Source organism: Macaca mulatta, chromosome 11, assembly GCF_049350105.2.
Source record: "Macaca mulatta isolate MMU2019108-1 chromosome 11, T2T-MMU8v2.0, whole genome shotgun sequence".
In the NCBI taxonomy this organism is placed as follows: Eukaryota; Metazoa; Chordata; class Mammalia; order Primates; family Cercopithecidae; genus Macaca; species Macaca mulatta.
The window spans coordinates 63,478,610-63,504,473 of record NC_133416.1 but is presented as its reverse complement, the minus strand read 5'-3'; the positions used below and the strand labels follow the sequence as shown (position 1 = coordinate 63,504,473).

The 25,864-nt window shown below is 48.2% G+C and overlaps 2 protein-coding genes and 1 long non-coding RNA gene across 25 annotated transcripts; 2 read left to right on the top strand and 1 right to left on the bottom strand.

Moving 5' to 3' along the window:
* The first annotated feature begins 625 nt into the window (after positions 1-625).
* On the top strand, positions 626-19,650 carry PAN2 (poly(A) specific ribonuclease subunit PAN2). 22 transcript variants are annotated; one of them, XM_028829612.2, is made up of 26 exons: positions 626-775; positions 1,428-1,823; positions 6,943-7,112; positions 7,226-7,346; positions 7,512-7,589; positions 8,276-8,543; positions 8,946-9,288; positions 9,496-9,592; positions 10,450-10,566; positions 10,773-10,892; positions 11,187-11,315; positions 11,410-11,609; positions 11,721-11,854; positions 11,989-12,095; positions 12,303-12,401; positions 12,517-12,590; positions 12,692-12,839; positions 13,143-13,286; positions 13,417-13,476; positions 13,735-13,825; positions 16,568-16,725; positions 16,825-16,968; positions 17,102-17,281; positions 17,409-17,502; positions 18,171-18,368; positions 18,957-19,650. In XM_028829612.2, the coding sequence occupies exons 2-26, from the start codon at positions 1,542-1,544 to the stop codon at positions 18,989-18,991; spliced, it is 3,591 nt and encodes a 1,196-aa protein (XP_028685445.1). In that variant the 5' UTR covers positions 626-775; positions 1,428-1,541; the 3' UTR covers positions 18,992-19,650. The 22 variants fall into 22 exon arrangements, with proteins under 22 accessions (XP_028685445.1, XP_015007494.1, XP_077810633.1 ...); XM_015152008.3 differs by having other exon boundaries at positions 11,718-11,854; XM_077954507.1 differs by having other exon boundaries at positions 626-899.
* LOC114670869 (uncharacterized) lies at positions 18,280-23,903 on the bottom strand. The gene is made up of 2 exons (XR_003720661.2): positions 23,813-23,903; positions 18,280-22,074 (listed from the first exon to the last, which is right to left on the bottom strand). It is a non-coding gene; the product is annotated as an uncharacterized LOC114670869 (long non-coding RNA).
* CNPY2 (canopy FGF signaling regulator 2) lies at positions 20,560-25,864 on the top strand. Of its 2 annotated transcripts, none has more exons than XM_015152011.3 (6): positions 20,560-20,785; positions 21,358-21,470; positions 21,630-21,745; positions 24,888-25,091; positions 25,245-25,341; positions 25,704-25,864. In XM_015152011.3, the coding sequence occupies exons 2-6, from the start codon at positions 21,383-21,385 to the stop codon at positions 25,745-25,747; spliced, it is 549 nt and encodes a 182-aa protein (XP_015007497.1). In that variant the 5' UTR covers positions 20,560-20,785; positions 21,358-21,382; the 3' UTR covers positions 25,748-25,864. The 2 variants fall into 2 exon arrangements, with proteins under 2 accessions (XP_015007497.1, XP_077810660.1); XM_077954534.1 differs by having other exon boundaries at positions 20,560-20,808.

Genomic DNA, 25,864 nt, shown 5'->3' with positions numbered 1-25,864 from the left:
CAAGAGCTAGGGGAATTTGATAACCAGGGGCATCCTGTTACCCGGGAATGTTACCGGGGTCTCTGGGGAGGGAACAATCACGGATGGGAGTTTCAGACGGTTGCCTGCAGAGGATGCAGCCACTTGGACTGGGTCAGGAATCCGGCTCCCGGTTCCTTTTTTTCTCTCCCATATCTAGAAATGATAGGAAATGCCAGCGAGTTTCGGGGGCAACATGGTCAGAGGTGGCGGAGTGGCTCACAAGAGCAACGCAGGGAGAGGAGGTGGACGAAGTCCCGCCGGGAATACCCAACATCTACTCCTAGTGCTTTGCCTTGGGTGCCCCTTATTTTAGAGTTCCTAAAGTTATAGAAAGCATAAAAGTTTGGTTTCCAACTCTAGACGTAATTTTGTTCAAGAAGACTAAAAAGGGTTACTTTTTAACGCCACGTAACAAGTCCGGCGTCTGGTTGCGTTTGTCCCACCGGCGCCCCGTAACCTCTTTTTCCGGCGCCTGCGTCACACGCTCTCTCCTGGAGTCGCCGTACCTGGCTCCTTCTGATTGGCTTAGATGCGCCCGGAGCCCTTCTGATTGGCTTAAATGTGCCCCGAGCCCTTCTTGATTGGAAGGCGCGCCTGGGAGTCCGGTCCTTGGCGCCGTAGTGGTTAGGTTGAGGCCCTAGGCGTGGGGGAGAACTGGGGAAACTGGAATTTCCCGCGGAGCTGACAGCGCTTGCGCTCCCCCTACTCGTTGTAATTCCACGCGCTCCAAAATATCCGCCATGGAGAAATCTTGGTAATGACCCATTCCCCGTAAGCATCCCAGGAACACATCTGACCCTTGCCCTATCCCCCTCCTCGCCGCCGCCGTGGGAGAATTCTGGATAACCGATTTCTCTGGTTCCCCCAGAGAATTCTGGGTAACTAGCTGTTTCCACCACCTTCCCCTGCCCCCGCCCCAATTGTGGGTAACTGGCCATTATTGTTTTCCTCTGGGGAATCCTGGGTAGCTATTGGAGAGGATTCTGGGAAACTGACTTCTCGTTCTCCCCACCGTCCAACCCATCCGTCCTCACCCCCAATTCTGGGAGAAAGCACCTTAGATCCCTCTACCTAACGCCAACCCCTGCAGTTCTCGCTCCCTTCACCTGATGATTCAGGGCTGAACCAGGCAAGTGAGCAGTCTGAAATGAGAAGAAAGGGAAGTCAAGGATTAGGTTAGATATTGGGGTGGTGGAGAGTACAGAGGGCCTAGCGGAGGAGAGATAGGGACAACAGTTCTACCACCTCCACCCCCACTGCCCATCCCTCCCCTGCCTGCTTCCTCCTTTGGCTGGCAGTCTCATCCCTCATGCCTGCCTCATCTCCCTCCTGCCCCATAACTTAGAAGACCCTACGTACCAGTACCTGGACCTACCCTTGACTCAGCTACCTCTTTCCCCTTACAGGCCAGGATGTCCATTCTAGGCCCACCGGTGCTGTCTTGCTGAAGGTTGGGTCAGGCGTCTAAAGGGACTGTGGTAAGGGAGGGTGTGACATAGGTGTAAGCTGCCATCGTCATCATGAACTTTGAGGGTCTGGACCCTGGACTGGCAGAGTATGCCCCAGCCATGCATTCTGCCCTGGACCCTGTCCTGGATGCCCACCTGAACCCAAGTCTGCTACAGAATGTGGAGCTGGACCCAGAGGGAGTGGCCTTGGAGGCTCTTCCTGTCCAGGAATCAGTGCACATAATGGAAGGTGTCTACTCTGAATTGCACAGCGTGGTGGCTGAAGTGGGTGTACCTGTCTCCGTCTCCCACTTTGACTTGCACGAGGAGATGCTGTGGGTGGGGAGCCACGGGGTAAGAACTGTACCCCTTTGTGAGGGTTGAAAGATGTTGAAGGTCTTTATCTGGTCTTAACCCAAGGACAGCCGCTTTGCAAATAGCCAGTACTGAGGAGTTGTAGTGATGAGACAGCTGGGTCTGGTTGGAGGGATAAATGGAGAATCTAGGATCTAGGAATAAATGACATATTCTTTATCAGAAGGCATCCCACTTTTTTTTTTTTTTTTTTTTTGAGACAGGGTCTTGCTCTTTCGCCCTAGGCTGGAGTGCAATGGCACAATGTGATCATGGCTCACTGAAGCGTCAACCTCCTGGGCTCACACAATCCTCCCACTTAAGCCTCTCAGGTAGCTGGGACTACAGGTGTGCGCAACCAAAACCAGCTAATTTTTTTTTTTTTTGAGACGGAGTCTCGCTCTGTCACCCAGGCTGGAGTGCAGTGGCCGGATCTCAGCTCACTGCAAGCTCCGCCTCCCGGGTTCACGCCATTCTCCTGCCTCAGCCTCCCGAGTAGCTGGGACTACAGGCGCCTGCCACCTCGCCCAGCTAAGTTTTTGTATTTTTAGTAGAGACGGGGTTTCACCGTGTTAGCCAGGATGGTCTCGATCTCCTGACCTCGTGATCTGCCCGTCTCGGCCTCCCAAAGTGCTGGGATTACAGGCTTGAGCCACCTCGCCCGGCCAAAACCAGCTAATTTTTTTTTTTTTTTTTTTTTTTTTTTTTTTTTTTTTTTGAGACGGAGTCTCGCTCTGTCGCCCAGGCTGGAGTGCAGTGGCCGGATCTCAGCTCACTGCAAGCTCCGCCTCCCGGGTTCGGGCCATTCTCCTGTCTCAGCCTCCTGAGTAGCTGGGACTACAGGCGCCCGCCACCTCGCCCTGCTAGTTTTTTGTATTTTTTAGTAGAGACAGGGTTTCACCGTGTTAGCCAGGATGGTCTCGATCTCCTGACCTAGTGATCCGCCCGTCTCGGCCTCCCAAAGTGCTGGGATTACAGGCTTGAGCCACCGCGCCCGGCCAAAACCAGCTAATTTTTAAAAAATTGTTTAGTCTTACTCTGTTGCTGAGGCTTGTCTCAAACTCCTGAACTCAAATGATCCTCCTGCTTAGGGCTGCCAAAGTGTTGGGGTTACAGGTGTGAGCCACGGCACCTGGCCAGCATCCTGCTTTTGTCACAGTTGCTCATCCAGTGTTTTGATTTATATTGATAGTTGTACCCATCACTTAGTCTGTAGCCATCCAAATCTAATCTCTATTGCTATTGCCCCACCTCTGTTTTCTATTTTTATTATTATAGAATATTTAATGTATGATTCTGCATATCTTATATTGAATCATTTTGTCTTCTCTGGCTGATTTTAATCTCAGAGTAGTTATCAATCTTAATTTTTTAAAATCTGTATCCGTATTGCCAATATGCTATGGTGCCCAAAGGCTTTGTAAGAAATACTATGCCGTTCGGCCGGGCGCGGTGGCTCACATCTGTAATCCCAGCGCTTTGGGAGGCCAAGGCAGGCGGATCACGAGGTCAGGAGATCGAGACCATCCTGGCTGACATGGTGAAACCCTGTCTCTAGTAAAAATACAAAAAATTAACTGGGCGTGGTGGCGGGTGCCTGTAGTCCCAGCTACTCGGGAGGCTGAGGCAGGAAAATCACTTGAACCCAGGAGGCAGAGGTTGCAGTGAGCCAAGATCACACCACTGCACTCCAGCCTGGGTGACACAGCGAGACTCTGTCTCAAAAAAAAAAAGAAAAAAAAGAAACACTATGCTGTCCTTTGTTTACTAATTGACTTCTTAGGTCATGAATTGTTTTTCCATTAGAAGGGATGAATTTTGTGTGTGTGATTCATTCAGTTTAGTAGGCAGTGTCTACTGCTATGCTAGGCGCTGTGAATAAAGCTAAATAAAACATAATCCTTGCCCTCAAGGAGTTTACAGGACAGTGAGCTAAAAAACATATACAAAAACAGATAATTTCTTTTTTTTTTTTTTTTTTTTTGAGACGGAGTCTCGCGCTGTCACCCAGGCTGGAGTGCAGTGGCCGGATCTCAGCTCACTGCAAGCTCCGCCTCCCGGGTTCACTTCATTCTCTTGCCTCCGCCTCCCGAGTAGCTGGGACTACAGGCGTCCGCCACCTCGGCCGGCTAGTTTTTTGTATTTTTTAGTAGAGACGGGGTTTCACCGTGTTAACCAGGATGGTCTCGATCTCCTGACCTCGTGATCCGCCCGTCTCGGCCTCCCAAAGTGCTGGGATTACAGGCTTGAGCCACCGCGCCCGGCCAAAAAACAGATAATTTCATGGTACTAAGCGCCAGTGTGAAAATCTGTACTGGATGCTGGACAGGATGGAGGATAGTCAGGGCATCCAGAAGGATGTAACCCCTGAATTGAGTCTTGAAAGATGAGTAGAAATGAGATGAAAAAGATGGGAAAAGGCTGTCTTAGCATAGGATAAGCAAAGATTCCAAAGATATACAAAGCTTGGTGAGTACAAAATTCCGGAACTACAAGCAATTAGGATTTACCTGACTGGAGGAGGTAGACATTTATTCATTCAACCAGTGTTTTTTTGAGCCATATACTAGGTGTCAGACCTTGCTCTAAGGTCTAGGTTTGGAATAAGTAAGTAAACAGGAAAACATTACAATACATTCAGGTGTTGATTAGTACTCTTAAGAAAAATACTGGCTGGGCATGGTGGCTCACACCTGTAATCCCAGCACTTGGGGAGGCCAAAGCAGGCGCATCACCTGAGGTCACGAGTTCAAGACCATCCTGGCCAAACGTGGTGAAACCCCATCTCTACTGAAAATACAAAAATTAGCTGGGTGTGGGGACAGGCACCTGTAATCCCAGCTACTTGGGAGGCTAAGGCAGAATTGCTTCAACCTGGGAGGCAGAGGTTGCAGTGAGCTGAGATCGCACCACTGCACTCCTGCCTGGGTGACAGAGCAAGACTCCATCTCAAAAAAAAAAGAAAAAGAAAAATACAGTGAGGCCAGGCACAGTGGCACCTGTAATCCCGGCACTTTGATAAGCCAAGGTGGGAGGGTTGGTTGAGCCCAAGAGTTCAAGACCAGCCTGGGCAACATAGCAAGACCCCATCTCTATTAAAAGAGAAATACAGTTGAGTAAGGGGGTTGAGGTAATGAAGGGTGGGAAAGGTTGCTATTTTGTTTGGTTTTGTAGTGTTTTAATTTTAATCTTTTTTCCTAATGGCTCTTTTAGAAACAATGTTGCTACTTTAGATAGTTGGTCAGGAGTTCTCTCTGATAAAGTAACATTTGAATAGAGACTTGAATGCAGCACCAAAAAGGGGAACAAGGAGGCAGAGCCCCATGCCTCTAACTCATCCTTGTGCCTCTCCTTTACTATTCTAGGCCCTCTAGAACGGAGGGAAGGACCCATGTTCCTTGGGAAGGAACATTCTAGAGAACTTCATATGCCATGTTAAAATAGCTTGGACCTTGAACTTGAACCTTCAGGCCACTGAAGGGCTTTTTTTTTTTTTTTTAAAGACAGACTCTCACTCAGTTGCCCAGGTTGGAGTGTAGTGGTGCCATCTCAGCTCACTGCAACCTCTGCCCCCCAGGTTCAAGTAATCCTCCTGCCTCAGCCTCCCGAGTAGCTGGGACTACAGGTGTGCACCACCATGCCCAGCTAATTTTTGTATTTTTAGTAGAGATGGGGTTTCACCATGTTGGCCAGGCTGGTTTCAAGCTCCTGGCCTCAAGTGATCCACCTACCTCGGCATCCCAAAGTGCTGGGATTACAGCATGAGCCACGGCGCCCAGCCTCAGATTTAGGAAATATTTAGGAAGCAAAATAGGCCAGGCGCGGTGACTCAGACCTGTAATCCCAGCATTTTGGGAGGCCGAGGCAGGTGGATCACCTGAGGTCAGGATTTTGAAGCCAGCCTGGCCAACATGGTGAAACCCCCTTTCTACTAAAAATACAAAAAATTAGCTAGATGTGGTGGCGCATGTCTGTAATCCTAGCTACTTGGGAGACTGAGGCAGGAGAATTGCTCAAACCCGGGAGGCAGAGGTTGCAGTGAGCTGAGATCGTGCCATTACACTCCAGCCTGGGCAACAAGAGTGAAACTCCATCTCAAAAATTAATACATAAATAAAATATTCTAAAAATCCTTGGTTATCTAGTGGTTAGGAAAAAATAAATAGGACTTGACTGTCAGATATATGGCTTGGTCAACTAGGTAGATCTTGGTACCATAGAGAATACAGTAAGAAAAATTGAAATGAAATAAAAATGGTGAATTTAATTTAGGATGTCATGAGTTTGAGGTTATGATGGGATATTTAAGGAGGTTTAGTAGTTACCGTCATCTTCTTGGTATCCATGTGGGATTGGTTCCAGGATCCAAAGATACCAGATACCAAAATTCAAGGATGCCTAAATCCCTTATAGAAAGTGATATAGGCCGGGCGCGGTGGCTCAAGCCTGTAATCCCAGCACTTTGGGAGGCCGAGACGGGCGGATCACGAGATCAGGAGATCGAGACCATCCTGGCCTACATGGTGAAACCCCGTCTCTACTAAAAAATACAAAAAACTAGCCGGGTGAGGAGGCGGGCGCCTGTAGTCCCAGCTACTCGGGAGGCTGAGGCAGGAGAATGGCGTCAACTCGGGAGGCGGAGCTTGCAGTGAGCTGAGATCCGGCCACTGCACTCCAGCCTGGGTGACAGAGCGAGACTCCGTCTCAAAAAAAAAAAAAAGAAAGTGATATAGTATTTGGATATAACCTTATGCACATCCTCCCAGATGTGAAACATAAGAAAGTCAGCTGGCCAGTAGAGAATTGGACTATGTCCCTGACTTTCTATAGACTGTTCTAACCAAGTGAGCCATTACCTATTCTGCAGGGTCATTGTGAGGATAAAATGAGGTAGAGTTTACAAAAATACTGTGTAACACATTAAACAAACATAAGACAGTATTATCAGTGTCTTTATCACTAAGATTGACTGGTTCCTAGCCTTTTGCCTCTGTTGCTCCTGGTCACAAAGGCCAAGCAAGAAAGGATCAAGGCTGAGCCATGCTCAGTCCCTGACCTGGCCATAGGATGACCCTTGTCCCTCCACTCTAAGTGTCTCTGTTGTCTTTGTCCTCTATAGGGCCATGCCACTTCATTTTTTGGCCCAGCCTTGGAGCGCTACTCATCCTTTCAAGTCAATGGCAGTGATGATATTCGGCAGATCCAGAGCCTGGAGAATGGTATCCTTTTTCTCACCAAGAACAATCTCAAGTACATGGCCCGTGGGGGCCTCATTATATTTGATTACCTGTAAGTGGCTTCTCAGCTCTGGACTGGGAACGAGGATGCCTCATAGGGTGGGAAGGCTAAGGGATTGGCAGCTTGTAAGGCCTGGGCCCCTTAGCCTTTCCTCTCCCCAATAGGCTAGATGAGAATGAGGATATGCACAGTCTCCTACTGACTGACAGCAGCACTCTACTCATTGGTGGGCTGCAGAATCACATACTAGAGATTGATCTTAACACTGTCCAGGAGACTCAGAAGGTACAAGCCTGGAGCAAGAAAGACCTATGCAGGGTCTGAGGTTGTTGAGGGGACAGGGTATGCTTGGGCTGGTAATGTGCCTGAGATGTGGGTGTGACCTTTCTGTTCCCTTGGTCTGTGGGAAAAATCATTCTTCTCGCTGGTTTTTCCTGCTTCCCTCTCCAGTATGCAGTAGAGACGCCGGGAGTCACCATCATGAGACAGACAAATCGCTTCTTCTTCTGCGGCCACACGTCTGGCAAGGTGGCCAAGTTCCATTTCTCTTCCCACTGCAGGACCCTGTTTCACTAGATACCTGATTGGGATCTGCTTTCCCTTAACTCTTGGGTGTAGTTGGATTGGAGATGAGGGATGAGTGGAGTGAATTCACTTCCTACTCAGTGATGTTCTACCATGAGATTATTTTGCAGTTTGATGTTTTCTATGATAATGAAGTCTCCTCGAAGCGCCTTCCAGCTCTGGGCTTCTCTGTTTGCCTTTTCTGTGCTTTAAGTTTCCCTATCCTAAAGCCCTAGTTCCTTTGGTAGGGACCCCACTGGGTTAGGTAGGTGGCAGTTTTTTTTTTTTTTTTTTTTTTTTTTGAGACTGAGTCTGGCTCTGTCGCCCAGGCTGGAGTGCAGTGGCCAGATCTCAGCTCACTGCAAGCTCCGCCTCCCGGGTTTACGCCATTCTCCTGCCTCAGCCTCCGGAGTAGCTGGGACCACAGGCGCCCGCCACCTCGCCCGGCTAGTTTTTTGTATTTTTTAGTAGAGACGGGGTTTCACCGTGTTAGCCAGGATGGTCTCGATCTCCTGACCTTGTGATCCGCCCGTCTCAGCCTCCCAAAGTGCTGGGATTACAGGCTTGAGCCACCGTGCCCGGCTGGTGGCAGTTATTTTTCCTGATAACAGAATTTGCAGATAACTGAATTTATTTTTTATTTTTTTTAGGTTTCCCTGAGAGATCTCCGTACTTTTAAGGTGGAACATGAGTTTGATGCATTCTCAGGAAGTCTTTCAGATTTTGATGTGCATGGCAACCTGCTAGCTGCCTGCGGCTTCTCCAGCCGCCTCACTGGCCTGGCCTGCGACCGTTTCCTCAAGGTGTATGATTTGCGCATGATGCGTGCCATCACACCACTTCAAGTACATGTGGATCCTGCCTTCTTGCGCTTCATTCCTACATATACTTCTCGTCTTGCTATCATCTCTCAGTCAGGTATGAAGGGCATATGGGATTGGGTAGGAGGGATCAATGAGCAAAGGAGAGCTAGCACCTGAATGAGTACTCATCCAGAAACCTCTTTGTTGGGGAAATAAGTAACCTTTCATCAGGGTCTCAGGGTTTTACTTGGGTTTGGCCAGAGATTAGAGCTTTTATTTTCTTGAATGTGAGGAACATGGAAAAAGGTAAAGATAAAGTAGGCAGAGTAACTGTAGAATTACTCTTTGCTGAGTAGCAAACCATCTGTGGTTTATGGAAGGCATCAGGTGACATTCTGTCTCTAGGCATGGATTTGGGGCCCATCTTGTCCTGAAATCGGGAAGAGGATAGGAAGGGCATAAGAGTATGGCTCTCTTTCACTTTCTAGAGCTCAGTGGGTTTCTTCCTTCTTTGTAGGGCAGTGCCAGTTCTGTGAACCCACAGGCCTAGCCAACCCAGCAGATATCTTTCATGTGAATCCTGTGGGGCCTCTGCTAATGACATTTGACGTGTCAGCCAGCAAGCAGGCCCTGGCGTTTGGGGATTCTGAGGGCTGTGTGCACCTCTGGACTGATTCCCCGGAGCCTTCCTTCAACCCCTACTCCCGTGAGACTGAGTTTGCTTTGCCGTGTCTCGTGGACTCACTGCCTCCTCTGGACTGGAGCCAGGACCTGCTGCCTCTTTCCCTCATCCCTGTCCCACTCACCACTGACACACTTCTCTCTGATTGGCCTGCTGCCAACTCTGCTCCAGCTCCCAGGTTGTACCCTACCTCTGGGCCAAAAGGTGGGAGGGATGGGGAAAGGGCAAAGATATCAGAATTCTCTGCTAGCCTTGTTATTATTCTACTACTTTCCTGATTTTTGTCTACCTTCAGTATTTTCTTTTTCTCTGGACCCTTGGGGATTGGGGAGTGGATCTGTGTACACCACAACAATTTAAGTCCTAGAACTATACTGGATTGTAGGCGAGCACCACCTGTGGATGCAGAGATTCTGCGCACCATGAAGAAGGTGGGCTTCATTGGCTATGCGCCCAATCCTCGCACCAAGCTGCGCAATCAGGTGTGTTCAGAGTGGAGGATCAGCCCCCACCCCAGCCCACTGAAGTTTCTCCTGTCTTTTTCCTTTACTAGTCTTTCTTTTGTTTTTAGATCCTGTTGGTAACCTACCGAATTGATGGAACTATGCTAGGTGTTAGGAGGATTCAAAGATAGAGAAGCTAGGGTCCTTGCTGTTAGGAAATTTAGTATTTGGTTGGTGAAGAGAAGACATAGCCATATCAGACATTATGTTCTGTTGTTAAATGCTGAAGGAATGTCATAAGCATTTAGTGTCAGAGCTGTTTGGAGAGAAAATGTTACTCCGGGCTAAAGTGACCAAGGAAGGTGTAATGAAAGAGCTGGGTATTAAGCTGGAAAGGTGGGATATAAGTTAAGTAGATAGAAACAGAGGAGAATATCCAAGATGAGAGAAGAGTGTTAGCAAAGGTCTCAAGAGGCATACACGCAAAATACATATCTGAGGGGGACTATATGAGTATACCAGTCTGGCCAGAGTAGATGTTGGTATTGGGATGTAGTGAGAGATTAAAGTTAGAAGTGGCCAGATTGTGAAGCTTTGAACACCAGTTTATAATAGAGGAAGTAATACACAGAAAGCAGCATTCTACAAGGGTTAATTTGGTAGTGGTGTGCTGGACAGAGTGAATATAGGGAGACCAGTGTGGATGCCATCACAGTTGTCCAGCTGTGCTGAAGCAGAGTGTTGGCAGTGGAAATAGAAAGGAAGCAGTAGATGCTGAGAATGCTATGAATGTAGAAGGTTGAGGACTTGGTGGCTATTTCAATGTTGGGATAAATGAGGGTGAAGCCAAAGATGACAAGACATCCAACAAGGTTACCTCTTCTTAAAATCCCTAGATACCTTACAGACTCAAGGAGTCAGACAGTGAATTTGACAGCTTCAGCCAGGTCACTGAGTCACCAGTAGGACGAGAAGAGGAGCCACATCTCCACGTTTCTAAGAAATACCGCAAGGTGCTGGGGGACATCAGGGCCTGTGGGATGTGAGGAAAGGTACCCTAGGAAGGAAATCATATGAGAAAGGATTGAAGGACTCAGTCAGGAGGCCTTCAGCTATCACCCTGGACCCAGGAGGAAGGTTCTAGGAAAGGCTATGGCTACTGGAAAGATTTGGGGACTCGGAGGATATCCTTGTCTTGCTCAGACTATTTCTGCCTTAGGTGACCATCAAATATTCCAAGCTAGGGCTGGAGGACTTTGACTTCAAACACTACAATAAGACCTTGTTTGCTGGATTAGAGCCCCACATCCCCAACGCCTACTGTAACTGCATGATCCAGGTAAGGGTTGGATATTCCTACAACTTGAACGTGCCTACTGCTTTCCTTCTTCCCTATGGCCACTCGACCCTGCTCTTTCCAGGTCTCCTCAACCATGCTCACTTTACCATGGTCTCCTCTACAATTCTTTCTTGCCTCTACAACTTTCAAGTCTCCTCTGAGCTCCACTGGTTTGGTGGACTCACTGCTTCGGTGGACTCCTGCTGTGTATTTTCCACCAGCTCACTTAACCTTCATATTTCTCCTCACCCCTAGGCCAGTTTCCTACATCAGTTCTTCTGCTTTTCCCTCCAGGTGCTCTATTTCCTGGAGCCTGTACGCTGTCTAATTCAAAACCACCTTTGCCAGAAGGAGTTCTGTTTGGCATGTGAGCTGGGCTTCCTCTTTCACATGTTGGACCTCTCTCGTGGTGACCCTTGCCAGGTCAGTACCTGGAGACCTGAGACACTTAAAATGGAAGGGGAAGAAAGGTGGATACAAAAGAGAAAATAACCCCTTTCCACCAACACATTTCCAGGGCAGTAATTTTCTTCGGGCATTCCGTACTATTCCTGAGGCCTCAGCCCTTGGTCTGATCCTGGCTGACTCAGATGAGGCTTCAGGCAAGGGCAATCTGGCCAGGCTCATTCAGAGGTGGAATCGCTTCATTCTCACTCAACTGCATCAAGATATGCAGGAGCTGGAAGTACCACAGGCTTATCGAGGTGCTGGAGGCAGGTATGAAATCAGGATAGAAATAGTTAAAGCCATCATGACAGGCCCCTCTGTGATTTAAAGGGTCTTCTAACTTCCTCAATGTGCATATATCATCCTCTCCACTCTTAGCAGCTTTTGCTCATCGGGGGACTCTGTTATTGGGCAGCTCTTCAGCTGTGAGATGGAGAACTGCAGCCTCTGCCGCTGTGGCAGCGAGACCGTGCGAGCCTCATCCACCCTGCTTTTCACACTCTCCTACCCTGATGGTAGCAACAGTGGTGTACCCTTAGCTCTGTTGGGAAGGCTCCCCAAAATGTCCTGTAATATCAGGGAGAGGGTGTTGGGGACTAACTGTGGGTAGAGGGGAGAACCAGGAGTAAAGCATCTAATTTTCCCTCAGATAAAACTGGGAAGAACTATGACTTTGCTCAGGTGCTGAAGCGAAGCATCTGCCTGGACCAGAATACACAGGCCTGGTGTGACAACTGTGAAAAGTACCAGCCCACGGTGAGTGGACTGTTGAACCGGACTAGAGTCCTGGTCCTGCCATGGAGATTCAGCACCATCCCATGTGGGGCTGGCTCTGTCAGCACTGCCATCCAGGGATCTCTGGTGGAGTGAGGAATCCCAGTTTGAGGACACAGACCCAGGTCCCTGTCCAGACTCCTTTTCCTGTACATTCCCTGCCATTCCTTGTTTGTTTTTTCCTCTCAGATTCAGACCCGCAACATCCGCCATCTGCCAGATATTCTTGTCATCAATTGTGAGGTGAACAGCTCAAAAGAGGCTGATTTCTGGAGAATGCAGGCTGAGGTAAGGACTCAGACTAGAAACAGGGCTTCAGGAATAATTTTTCATTTTATCCCCGTTCTGACCTCCATACATGATTATGTTCCTGAAGAACTGGATGTTTTTCTTTTGTGTTCAGGTTGCCTTCAAGATGGCAGTAAAGAAACATGGTGGGGAAATCTCCAAGAACAAGGAGTTTGCTTTGGCTGATTGGTAGGTGCTGTCTTGGGAGTTGTCAAATGATTGAATTGTCCAGTGGCTCCTCTTGTCAAGATCTCTTTCAGAACAAATTTCCAATTCTTCTGACCTGATAGGAAGGAACTAGGGAGTCCAGAGGGTGTGCTGGTATGTCCCTCCATTGAGGAGTTGAAGAATGTCTGGCTTCCTTTCTCCATTCGCATGAAGATGACCAGGAACAAAGGGCTGGATGTTTGCAATTGGACTGATGGGGATGAGATGCAGGTTGTTGAAAAACCGGGAAGAGGAAAGGGAATAAGGGAGAGAAGGTGGGGCAGAAGGTAAAGGAGGGCAGGGGAAGGTGAAACTTAGCAGAAGGAAAAGGAAGAGAATAAGGCCTAGTATTTACCTGTTAGGGGATTTTCCGTAGTCACTCAGTTCAGTGTTGGGGTCCTAGATGGGCTAGGATGGAGATAACCCACCCTGGTACCCCATCCCCTATACCCCCAACTCCCTGTCCTCTGTCCCCATTCCCCTCCCTTCCCCATCCTTAAACTTAGCTTAGCAGCCTGGGTACCCCCCTCACAGTGGGGCCCAGCCAGGGCAGAGGAGGAGCATGGTGTCTATGTGTATGACCTGATGGCTACTGTGGTACACATCCTGGACTCACGCACAGGGGGCAGCCTGGTGGCTCACATCAAAGTTGGAGAGACCTACCACCAGCGCAAGGAGGTGAGTGAGGTTATAGAGGGCAGGAACACTCCTGGGATGGCCACAGTGAGTCCCAGATCTGTCCTTAAGTCTGAGACAGTAGTCTAGCCATCACTTTGTATCGCCACAGGCTTTCTTTGTATTTCCATAGGGCGTTACTCACCAGCAGTGGTATCTGTTCAATGACTTTCTTATTGAACCTATTGATAAGGTTAGTTGCAACATGTTCTGTTTCTTCTTTCATTTCCCCTTTTCCTAGCATCCTTATCTTTAGGGCCCTATAGAATGCCAGGCAGATTCAACAGGGAGGGAGGAAGGAATCCTCAGAAATAAAAACCATTAGCACTTAAAAATAGCACCAGAAAAAAAAAACAAACAAACTAGCACCTGAGTCCTGGCCTCTTGTCTGAAGTGGGGAAAAGGAAAAGGGTGATATACATTAGCCATAAGTGCTTTTTCTCTTCTATAGCATGAAGCTGTGCAGTTTGACATGAATTGGAAAGTACCTGCAATCCTTTATTATGTCAAACGGAATCTCAATTCCAGATACAACTTGAACAGTAAGTGCTACACAGTAGACCCAAGTGTGTGGGCAGTTTAGATTGGGCTTCAGGATGAGATCTGGGACATTGCTTGCAAGTACTTAGGATTGGTAACCAGTGTTAATATTTCTGGAGATACTAAAGAGATTCCTGTTTATCAGACCTTAAATTTAGAAGCACGAAATCCAGCCTGAGCAACATAGCAAGACCCCATCTCTTAAATTTTTTTTTTTTTTTTTTTTTTTTGAGATGGAGTCTCACTGTGTCACCCAGGCTGGAGTGCAATGGCATAGTCTCGGCTCACTGAAACCTCTGCCTCCTGGGTTCAAGCGATTCTCCTGCCTCAGCCTCCTGAGTAGCTGGAATTACAGATGCCCGCCACCACGCCTGGCTAATTTTTTTGTATTTTTAGTAGAGACAGGGTTTCACCACGTTGGTCAGGCTGGTCTCGAACTCCTAACCTCATGATCTGCCCGCCTCGGCCTCCCAAAGTGCTGGAATTACAGGCGTAAGCAACCACACCCAGCCTAAAAAAAGTTTTCTTTTTTTTTAATTAGCCTGTGTAGGCCAGGCACAGTGGCTTATGGCCTGTAATCCCAGCATTTTGGGAGGCTGAGGCGGGCAGATCACTTGAGCTCAAGAGTTCGAGACCAGTCTGGGCAACATGGTGAAACCCTGTCTCTACAAAAATTACAAAAAGTAGCCGGGTGTGGTGATGTGCTCCTGTTGTCTCAGCTACTTGGGAGGCTGAGGCAGGAGAATCACTTCAGCCTGGGAGTCGGAGGTTTCAGTGAGTCGAGATTGCGTCATTGCACTCTAGCCTGGGTGACAAGAGTGAAACCCTGTCTCAAAAAAAAAAAAAAATTTAGCTGAGTGTGGTAGCATATACTTGTGGTCCCAGCTAAAGCTGGAGAGGCTGAGGTGGGAAGATCACCTGAGCCCAGGAGGCCAAGGCTACAGAGTAAGCCATGATTGTACCAGAGTGTACTCCAGCCTAGGCAACAGGATGAGACCGCTTTTTTTTTTTGGACAGAGTATCACTCTTGTTGCCCAGGCTGTAGTGCAATGGCACAATTTTGGCTCACTGTGACCTCCACCTCCCGGGTTCAAGCAGTTCTCCTGCCTCAGCCTCCTGAGTAGCTGGGACTACAGGTGCCTGCCACCATGCCCGGCTAATTTTTTGTATTTTTAGTAGAGACGGGGTTTCACCATGTTGGCCAGGTTGGTTTTGAACTCCTGACCTCGTGATCTGCCCGCCTTGGCCTCCCAAAATGCTGGGATTACAGCCATGAGCCACGGTGCCCAGCCTGAGACCCTGTCTTTAAAAAAACAAAACAAAACAAAACAAAAAACACTGTAAATCTTGAGAGTGGAGTGGAAATGAGATGAGGGGGGACATTTGGTCCGAATGGCTTAGGTTATGATGTTATATCTAATTATTTTTTGTGGGACAGAGTTTTGCTCTTGTTGCCCAGGCTGGAGTGCAATGCGTGATCTTGGCTCACTGCGACCTCTGCCTCCTGGGTTCAAGTGATTCTCCTGCCTCAGCCTCCCAAGCAGTTGGGATTACAGACAGGTGCCACTATGCCTAGCTAATTTTTTTGTTTTTTGTCTAATTAGTAGAGACGGGTTTCACCATGTTGGCCAGGCTGGTCTCAAACTCCTGACCTGGTGATCTGCCTGCCTTGGCCTCCCAAAGTACTGGGATTACAGGCGTAAGCCACTGCGCCTGTCTCATGTCTAATTATTATTTTTTATTTATTTATTTATTTTTTTTTGAGACGGAGTCTCGCTCTGTCGCCCAGGCTGGAGTGCAGTGGCTGGATCTCAGCTCACTGCAACCTCCGCCTCCTGGGTTTACGCCATTCTCCTGCCTCAGCCTCCCGAGTAGCTGGGACTACAGGTGCCCGCCACCTCACCCGGCTAGTTTTCTGTATTTTTTTTTTTTTTTTTTAGTAGAGACGGGGTTTCACCGTGTTAGCCAGGATGGTCTCGATCTCCCGACCTCGTGATCCGCCCGTCTCGGCCTCCCAAAGTGCTGGGATTACAGGCTTGAGCCACCGTGCCCGGCCGTCTAATTATTCTTACCCCAAATGAAGATCTCTTTTGGAGGTGAGCTCCTTTTTTTTTTTTTTTTTTTTTTTTTAGATGAAGTCTTGCTCTTGTTCCCCCAGGCTGGAGTGCAATGGCGCGATCTCAGCTCACTGCAACCTCTGCCTCCGGGGTTCAAGTGATTCTCCTGCCTCAGCCTCCTGAGTAGCTGGGATTACAGGCGCGTACCACCACACCTGGCTAATTTTTGTATTTTTAGTAGAGACAGGGTTTCACCATGTTGGCCAGGCTGGTCTTACACTCCTGACCTCAGGTGATCTGCCCGCCTTGGCCTCCCAAAGTGCTGGGATTATAGGCATGAGTCACCACGCCCAGCTGTGAGCTCCTTATTAAGTACCTATTTGGTATCTTTAAACCATAGTTTCTCTGTAACCTTTTTCTGGATTCTCTAAACTAAGGTCCAAGTGAAAATCTTATTCTTTATTCTCTGTGGTCTTTTCTGGTTTTTTTCTCAGCATGTTTGTTGATAATTTTGTGATGTGACCTGCTCTGTCTACCTGTCCCATTTATCAGACATGATCTTTTTTCTCACGTGCTTTGATTATTGAGGGGTCAAGTGAAGACCCAGAGTCTATCAGCCACATTGGGCTTCTCTCCCCTAGTCACTTCGCTATCCAAGCCCTGTGTCCTCTTCATTCTCCCTTCTAGTCAAGAACCCTATTGAGGCAAGTGTCTTGCTGGCTGAAGCCTCGCTGGCACGGAAGCAGCGGAAAACACATACTACCTTTATTCCACTGATGCTGAATGAGATGCCACAGATTGGGGACCTGGTGGGTCTGGATGCTGAGTTTGTCACCCTTAATGAGGTAACCAAGACCAAAGGGATGGGGCATTGGAAGAGAACTCTGAGGATATTAGGAGTTGTAAGCATTTCTCTGATTTCCTTATTAACTCTTCTCATGTAGGAGGAAGCAGAGTTACGCAGTGATGGTACCAAGTCTACCATTAAACCAAGTCAGATGTCAGTAGCCAGGATTACCTGTGTCCGGGGCCAGGGACCTAATGAGGGTATCCCCTTCATTGATGACTACATCTCTACCCAGGAGCAGGTATTAAGATACAGAGATGCAAGTGAGGCACACCCTGGTGCTTATGTACAGTGCTTAAGAACCCAGGGAAGAGTGATAGGGGAAAACTCCACCTCACTTCCTGAAAAAGACTTGTCCTTTTCTCTATTCCTAGGTGGTGGATTACTTGACTCAATACTCGGGTATAAAGCCTGGTGACCTCGATGCCAAAATTTCCTCCAAGCACCTAACAACTCTCAAGTCTACCTACTTAAAGCTTCGTTTTCTCATTGACATTGGAGTCAAGTTTGTGGGTCATGGCCTGCAGAAGGACTTCCGGGTCATCAACCTGATGGTTTGGCAGGGCTCTTTTAAGAGTCTTCTTGTGAGAGTGGGCCCCTCAGGGTATATACACTGTGCCTTCAGAGAATGGGAAATTATAGTCCCCTACCTTAAGTCTCCCCCTCTTTTATCTTTGCCAGGTGCCCAAGGACCAAGTCCTTGATACTGTCTACCTGTTCCACATGCCCCGAAAACGAATGATTTCCCTGCGATTCCTTGCTTGGTACTTTCTGGGTGAGTTGCTCTGCCTTGTAGGCCCCTGTGGTGTACATTAATAGCAGAAGCAGCCATTTAAAAAAAAAGCAATCGTGTCCTTTGCAGCAACATGGATGGAGCTGTGGGCCATCATACTAAGTGAACTAACTCAGAAACAGAAAATCAGATACCACATATTCTCACTTATAAGTTGGAACTAAACAATGAGTACATATGGACATAAGGATGGAAATAATAGACACTGGGGACTCTAAAAGTGGGGTTGGTGGGGGATGGGTGAGGGTTGAAAATTACGTATTGGCTGCATAGTTCACTATTTGCATATTAGGGATACCAGAAGCCCAGTCCTCACCAGTACATGATATACCCATGTAGCAAATATGCACATGTACCCCAAATCTAAAATAAAATTTAAACATAAAAAATAAAAGCATGGGGGGAAAAGACAAAGTAGGAAAAGTGTTAAGAGGACAAAGTGGGAGTAGGGGTGACCCTCAGTTAGTGGTGACAGTTACTAATGGATTTAATTAACTTCAATATCCCTTCTGTGCAATGAAGAAGATGTTTGACAATTTCCCTTAAGGACAGTCAGGCTTTTTAGTTTTCTGGAGTCAGGTAGGAGTGGGGAGACATGTTCCTACCTCTCTTTGCTGGGTCCCAAACTATTCCACCTTTACTTACCCCAGACCTGAAGATTCAAGGGGAAACCCATGACAGTATTGAGGATGCACGCACAGCCCTTCAGCTCTACCGAAAGTATCTGGAGCTAAGCAAAAATGGCACTGAGCCTGAGTCTTTCCACAAGGTGCTCAAGGGTCTTTATGAGAAGGGCCGAAAGATGGACTGGAAGGTGCCTGAGCCTGAGGGCCAAACAAGTCCCAAGAGTAAGACCTGGGATGGGACAAGGGAAACTGGACTGGGTGGATTTTGTATTTTGTTTGTGACAGGGTCTCACTCTTACCCAGGCTGAAGTGCAGTAGCGTGATTACAGCTCACTGCAGCCTCGACTTCCTGGGCTCAAGTGATTCTCCCACCTCAGACTCCCAAGTACCTGGGACAACAGGCACACACCACCACACCCAGCTAATTTTTGTACTTTTTGTAGAAACAGAGTTTTGCCATGTTGCACAGGCTGGTCTTAAACTCCTGGGCTCAAGCGATCCATCCACCTTGGGCTCACAAAGTGCTGGGATTACAGGCATGAGCCCAGCGCCCCCAACTGGGTGGATTTTGATTGCACATATGGAGAATAGCACTTCACAGTTTACAAAGCACTTCATCCTCCTAACATTCAGTGAAATACATTTTATCAAAACTCTCCATTAACTATAACTTCCTCTTGCCCAAGTCTAAAATGTTCAGGGAAGGTCCATGCCCTTTTTTCTCTTGCATTTTTCCTTCATAGGAAGTAATGAGAAGATGCTTTTTTCTCTACTCAGCTTGAATCATGCTTTTGGTTTTGTCTCTGACAGATGCAGCTGTCTTCTCCTCAGTGCTGGCGCTCTGACTACCCTTCCCAAAGAACCACTGCCCTCTCCCTTTACTGTTCTATAGCCCCAGAACTGGGAGATGGGTTCCTTAGTTGGCTATACCTTGTCCACTTCCAGTACTGGACGTGCTCAGGGTCTAGAGTCTCAGATGGTGCTATTAATAGAACTGGAACACAGCAGAATTGTTGCAAAGGTTCTAGGAGCCAGATTCATTCCTTCTTCATCCTTTGCAAAACAGTGGCACAGAAACGGAGTCTAGAATTGACCCAGATGGAAAGTAATTGGTATTCTTAATATCCTGGTTCACTAATATCCAGGCAGAGAAGCTCCTGGAACCATAATTGTCAGTTCCTAGCTGGCTAGGGATTGAAGTCCTGGACAGCGACAGAGGATACCACAGTAGTTCAAGACTTAGCACAAGTCACCAACTGCTTCAGGGATGCCTGGAGGGGCCAGCAAGTAGAGTGTTGGTGGCCCAAACAAACCAGTGTTGCCAATACCATTGCCAAAAGGGCCTTTGGATCCTGGACAAAGCTTGGCTGCTGGCTTCATTTATTCCTGCTGATGGCTGAGAAGCATCTGTCTTCCATCCCACTCTCCTGTCCCAAGTTTTGTTCCGTTTTTTAAAAATTTGTTGTAAACTGCATGTTTTATAAAATAAAAACAAAATACCGTTTGTCATTTATCTCATTAGGGAACTGCTAGTGTGGGTTCTCTGGCTTCAGTCTTCCTCTCCTTCCTTTGAAGGTAAAGGTGCGGAATCCAAAGTTGTGGATGTGAAAGGGTATAATTGGGCCAGGCGCAGTGGGTCACTTCTGTAATTCCCAGCACTTTGGGAGGCCGAGGTGGGTAGATCAGGAGGTCAGGAGTTCGAGACCAGTGTGACGAAGATGGTGAAACCCCCGTCTCTACTAAAAATACAAAAATTAGCCGGGCGTGGTGGATGGCGACTGTAATCCTAGCTGAGGCAGAGAATTGCTCGAACCCGGGAAGCGGAGGGTGCAGTGCGCCAAGATTACGCCACTGTACGCCAGCCTGGGCGATAGGGCGAGACTCCGTCTCAACAAAAGGAAAAAAAAAAGGTATAATTATGCCTTTTCTGGGCAATGCTGGGTCTTTGCTGTAGCTGCCCAGTACCCTACGTCAGACTGAAGATGTACAGTACGGTTTCCCCGTTAATTGTGTAAGCCGACAAACTACAGGTCCCAGGATAGCTTGAGACCGGTAGTTGCTCACAAAGATGGGTCTGGTGCTGTGATGCTTCCTGGGAGATGTAGTTTCCTGTGTATTGAAACCTGGGCTGCTCACTGGCCTGCAGAGCACCGTTTTGAAGGTCCTAGCCCACCTGAGTTGGCTCACGCGCACGACTAGCCGCTTCCATACAGTACACCCGGCCTCTGTCGTCTCTTAAGGCCACTCCTATTCTACGGCTGACCCCTGGAGGTCACGTGGAGCTGTTCGCCACGCAAGTCTGGGTCCTTCAGCGATTGACCGGGGTCCTTGCTATCCAGGAGCCTCTCCCAAGCTGCCTGTTCGCGCGAGAGTTTGGAGGGGCGGGTTTGGGGTCGGTGTCTGATTGGGGCTCGCACCGCAGCACGCTCGAGCCCCGCTTAGGTACCAGTTAGCGCCACGGGAGCTGGGTCAGGCGGTCGCCGGGACACCCCGTGTGTGGCAAGCGGCGAAGCGCTCTGGAGGATTCCGGACAGCCCTGCTCCCCGCAGCCAGGTGTAGTTTCGGGAGCCACTGGGGCCAAAGTGAGAGTCCAGCGATCTTCCAGCGCTTGGGCCACGGCAGCGGCCCTGGGAGCAGAGGTGGGACGGATGCGAGCGGCGAGGTGCTGGGCGCTGAGGGTTGGGGATGGACTGGAGCGAAAGCAATGGCGGAGTCCTTAGAAAGGGGGCTGAGGTCCGTACGGATAATCAACTTACGGGCTGGAGATGGGGACGCAGGAATCTTCGGTGCAGGATCCAAATGGGCCCTAATTATTGAATGCTGGCCTCCTGGCCTGACTGAGGGCTCCCTGCTGGCAGTTCCCTAGTGCTTGTAGTCCTCGCGTAATCGCCAACTTACCTCCTGTAGCTGCCACAAAGCCCCGTGAACTCTAGGCATGCAGTGCTAAAGTACCAACACCTAGGGCCTCACCTTTCCACGTAGAGTCTGGGACTGAGCCCCAAGTCCTGAGCTTGCGTTCCCACCTACCGCCCTGGGGGAATCAGAGCCCTCAAGCGCTGGAACAGAGAAGCCCCTTTGTGTCCCGGCCATTTCCTGGAAAGTAGAGCCAGAGTCACAGTGAAGCCTTTGAAAGCCTTGGGGTGAGGAGTGGGGGGGTCAGGGAAAAATGGAGTCGGCTTCTCACACTTGTTTTATTCCCACACAAACCCAGGTGGAGCGACCCCATTACGCTAAAGATGAAAGGCTGGGGTTGGCTGGCCCTGCTTCTGGGGGCCCTGCTGGGAACCGCCTGGGCTCGGAGGAGCCAGGATCTCCACTGTGGAGGTAAAGGCACAACAGGAAAAAGAAGTGGAGGAAGCAGAGCCTTGGGAGGGCATGAGATCCAAGGCCTGGGAGAAGGAGGAATGGAAATCCTGGGTTGATCCCATTCTCACACCCTACCCCCACCCTCTCCCCTGCTCCCATTCTCTCCTCTTCCACCAGCGTGCAGGGCTCTGGTGGATGAACTAGAATGGGAAATTGCCCAGGTGGACCCCAAGAAGACTATTCAGATGGGATCTTTCCGGATCAATCCAGATGGCAGCCAGTCAGTGGTGGAGGTAACTGTTACTGTTCCCCCAAACAAAGTAGCTCACTCTGGCTTTGGATGACAATTCGACTGCTTAAAAAGGACCTTAGTTTAATAGAAATGAAGAAAATAGACTCAGGGATATCTAAAAGATTTGGCTCTGTCTCATTTGGAAGAGGCTGCAGGCTTATTCCCCATGCACTTGCTTCCTGGCTCCAAACCTTAATACTTTGTTTCTGCTGTAGAATTTGTTAGCAAACAGGGAGTCCTGATCAGCCCCCTTTTCCACATCCACATGACTCGTTTTTACTGTAGCACTGTGGTATACATACAAACGTCCATTCAAAATCTGAATCAGAGCTAAAAATAAAAAATGAAAAATAAGAATAAAAGGTTTTATCATAATTAGGAAATTTTAGTCGAAAACAACACACATGTACACAAAGGTGTATCTAATAAGTAATATATAAGGCAATGTTAAGATTATGGTGCTAGCCTGGGCATCATGGCAAAACACCATCTCTACAAAGAAATGCAAAAGTTAACAGTGCATGGTGGCATGTGCCTGTAGTGACCGCTACTTGGAGGGCTGAGGTGGGAGGATCACTTGAGCCTAGAGGATCACTTAAGCTCAAGAGGTCAAGGCTGCAGTAAGCCGTGATCGTGCCACTGCACTCCAACCTGGGAAACACAGCAAAACCCTGTCTCAAAAAAAAAAAAACAAAACCCAGCACTTTGGGAGACTGAGCCAGGCAGATCACCTGAGGTTAGAAGTTTGAGACCAGCCTGGCCAACATGGTGAAACTTCATCTCTACTAAAAATACAAAAAATTAGCCAGGCGCGGTGGCGCATGCCTATAGTCCCAGCTACTCGGGAGGCTGAGGCAGGAGAATCAATTGAACCCAGGAGGCGGAGGTTGCAGTGAGCCAGGAACACCCCTCTGCACTTCATTCTGGTTGACAAGAGCAAAACTCTGTCTTGGGGAAAAAAAAAGATTATGGTACCTTAATAGCTGTTGTCCACAGAGCCTACACTACCTCTTTAATACTGTGCTTACTGAGGATATTAGTCTCAATTTTAAAAAATTATTATTATTACTATTTTTGAGTCAGAGTTTCGCTCTTGTTGCCCAGGATAGAGTGCAATGACACGATCTTGGCTCACTGCAACCTCTGCTTCCCGGATTCAAGCGTTTCTCCTGCCTCAGCCTCCCAAGTAGCTGGGATTACAGGCATGCACCACCATGCCTGGCTAATTTTGTATTTTTAGTAGAGACAGGGTTTTTCCATGTTGGTCAGAATGGTCTCAAACTCCTGACCTCAGGTGATCCACCCTCCTCGGCCTCCCAAAGTGCTGGGATTACAGGCGTGAGCCACCGTGCCTGGCCAAAAATATATATATATTAATGAGAACACATGGACACAGGGAGGGGAACATCACACATCAGGTCCTGTTGGTGTCTGGGGGGCTAGGGGAGGGATAGCATTAGGAGAAATACCTAATGTAGATGACAGGTTGATAGGTGCAGCAAACCACCATGGCACATGTATACCTAGGTAACAAACCTGCACGTTCTGCACATGTATCCCAGAACTTAAAGTATAATTTAAAAAAAAAAAATTGTCTTCATCTATAGAAATTAAAAGTATAAGTTGATCAGGGTTAATCAAAAAATTCTGTTTATAACTTGGAGCTAATGTTAACTGTCTTGTTTCTTAGAATTGTACAATGAAGTGCCGGGCACGGTGGCTCATGCCTGTAATCCCAGCACTTTGGGAGGCCGAGGTGGGTGGATTACCTGAAGTCAGGAGTTTGAGACCAGCCTGACCAACATGGAGAAACCCCGTCTCTACTAAAAATACAAAATTAGCTGGGCGTGGTGGCACATGCCTGTAATCCCAACTACTCGGGAGGCTGAGGCAGGAGAAATCACTTGAACCCGGGAGGTGGAGGTTGCAGTGAGCCAAGATTGCACCATTGCACTCCAGCCTGGGCAACAAGAGTGAAACTCCATCTCTAAAAAAAAAAAAAGAATTGTACAATGAGGTAAAGTCAAATCATATATTTGAAACTACTGCCAAGTACAGTGGCTCATACCTGTAATCCCAGCACTCTGGGAGACTGAGGCAGGCAGATCACTTGAGTGCAAGAGTTCGAGACCAGCCTGGGCAACATGGCAAAACTCTCTACAAAAAAAATACAAAAAAGTAGCTGAGCCTGGTGGTGCGCACCTGTGAGAGGCTGAGGTGGGAGGATCACCTGAGCCTGGGAAATCCAAGCTGTAGTGAGCCTCAGTCATCACACCACTGCACTCTAGCCTGGGCAATGCAGTGAGGCCTGTCTCAAAAAAAAAAAAAAAAGTACTTTGAAACTATCAAGTAAACTGTACTAATTAAAAACCACACTAAGCCGGGCACGGTGGCTCAAGCCTGTAATCCCAGCACTTTGGGAGGCCGAGGCGGGTGGATCACGAGGTCAGGAGATCGAGACCATCCTGGCTAACATGGTGAAACCCCGTCTCTACTACAAATACAAAAAACTAGCCGGGCGTGGTGGCGGGCGCCTGTAGTCCCAGCTACTCGGAGGCTGAGGCAGGAGAATGGCGTGAACCCGGGAGGCGGAGCTTGCAGTGAGCCGAGATCGCGCCACTGCACTCCAGCCTGGGTGACACAGCGCGAGACTCCGTCTCAAAAAAAAAAAAAAAAAAAAAAAAAAAAAACCACACTAGGCCGGGCACAGTGGCTCACATCTATAATCCCAGCACTTTGGGATGCTGAAGCGGGCAGATCACCTGAGGTCTGGAGTTTGAGACCAGCCTGACCAACATGGAGAAACCCCATCTCTACTAAAAATACAAAAGTTAGCTGGGTGTAGTGGTGCATGTCTGTAATCCCAGCTACTCAGGAGGCTGAGGCAGGAGAATCACTTGAACCCAGGAGACGGAGGTTGCAGTGAGCCAAGATTGCAACATTGTGCTCTAGCCTGGGAAACAAGAGCAAAACCCCATCTCAGAAAAAAAAAAAAAAAAAAAAAACTAATTAAAAATTAAAATCAATTAGGGAAAGCTTTTTAGAATAGGTTGTTAGAGCTAGATTTGGAAAGAAAAGTAAGGATATAAATTACTAATGTACAGAGGTAGAAGAGAGTGACCCAAGGCTGAGGACATTTCTAGGTGCCTTATGCCCGCTCAGAGGCCCACCTCACAGAGCTGCTGGAGGAGATATGTGACCGGATGAAGGAGTATGGGGAACAGATTGATCCTTCCACCCATCGCAAGAACTATGTACGTGTAGTGGGCCGGAATGGAGAATCCAATGAACTGGACCTACAAGGCATCCGAATTGACTCAGATATCAGTGGCACCCTCAAGTTTGCGGTGAGCTATGGGAATCAGTAGCTGGTTCTTGGACATTAAGGGGTTGTTGGAGAACCAATTAGAAAGTTAGGCTGATATCCTTGTCCTCTTTGGAAGTGAAGGCAAGAGGCCTTTTATTGCCCTGTGTCACCCATTTCTCCCTTGGGTTGGCAGTGTGAGAGCATTGTGGAGGAATACGAGGATGAACTCATTGAATTCTTTTCCCGAGAGGCTGACAATGTTAAAGACAAACTTTGCAGTAAGCGAACAGGTAAGCTGCCCCCACTTTATCTCCTGTTCTAGTAGCTCTGTGGAACCTGATATTCCCTAACTCACCCATACACCCCCATCCCAGAAACCTCTGGTATTAGCTCAAGAGCTGTCTTCCATTTCCCTTGGCTTAGAGACTTGGGGTGTTCCTACCCATTTTCTGTCAGCTTTCAGAATTTGTGTCCCCTTGACCCTGAGATACAGGTGAGAGGGCAGTGGGGATGTTTTATCATTTATAAGCATATATTCTGCAGAATGGTGGTTGGTGTGTGTTTGTGTCAGCTTGGTCTGGGAAATTTTCTCAATACTGGCACATATCAATATGAGAGTGGCATTTTCCTTTAAATTGTTTGCCATTTGCAGATCTTTGTGACCATGCCCTGCACATATCGCATGATGAGCTATGAACCACTGGAGCAGCCCACACTGGCTTGATGGATCACCCCCAGGAGGGGAAAATGGTGGCAATGCCTTTTATATATTATGTTTTTACTGAAATGAACTGAAAAAATATGAAACCAAAA

What these genes read in the sequence shown, in the direction of transcription:
- PAN2 (XM_015152008.3), top strand. Translation starts at nt 1,542, where the DNA reads ATGAACTTTGAGGGTCTGGACCCTGGACTGGCAGAGTATGCCCCAGCC. An exon ending in CCTACCACCAGCGCAAGGAG is followed by an intron (nt 13,287 to 13,416) that starts GTGAGTGAGGTT and finishes GTATTTCCATAG; the next exon opens with GGCGTTACTCACCAGCAGTG. An exon ending in CCTTGCTTGGTACTTTCTGG is followed by an intron (nt 17,503 to 18,170) that starts GTGAGTTGCTCT and finishes TACTTACCCCAG; the next exon opens with ACCTGAAGATTCAAGGGGAA.
- CNPY2 (XM_077954534.1), top strand. An exon ending in CCAGGATCTCCACTGTGGAG is followed by an intron (nt 21,471 to 21,629) that starts GTAAAGGCACAA and finishes CTCTTCCACCAG; the next exon opens with CGTGCAGGGCTCTGGTGGAT. An exon ending in GCAGCCAGTCAGTGGTGGAG is followed by an intron (nt 21,746 to 24,887) that starts GTAACTGTTACT and finishes GGACATTTCTAG; the next exon opens with GTGCCTTATGCCCGCTCAGA.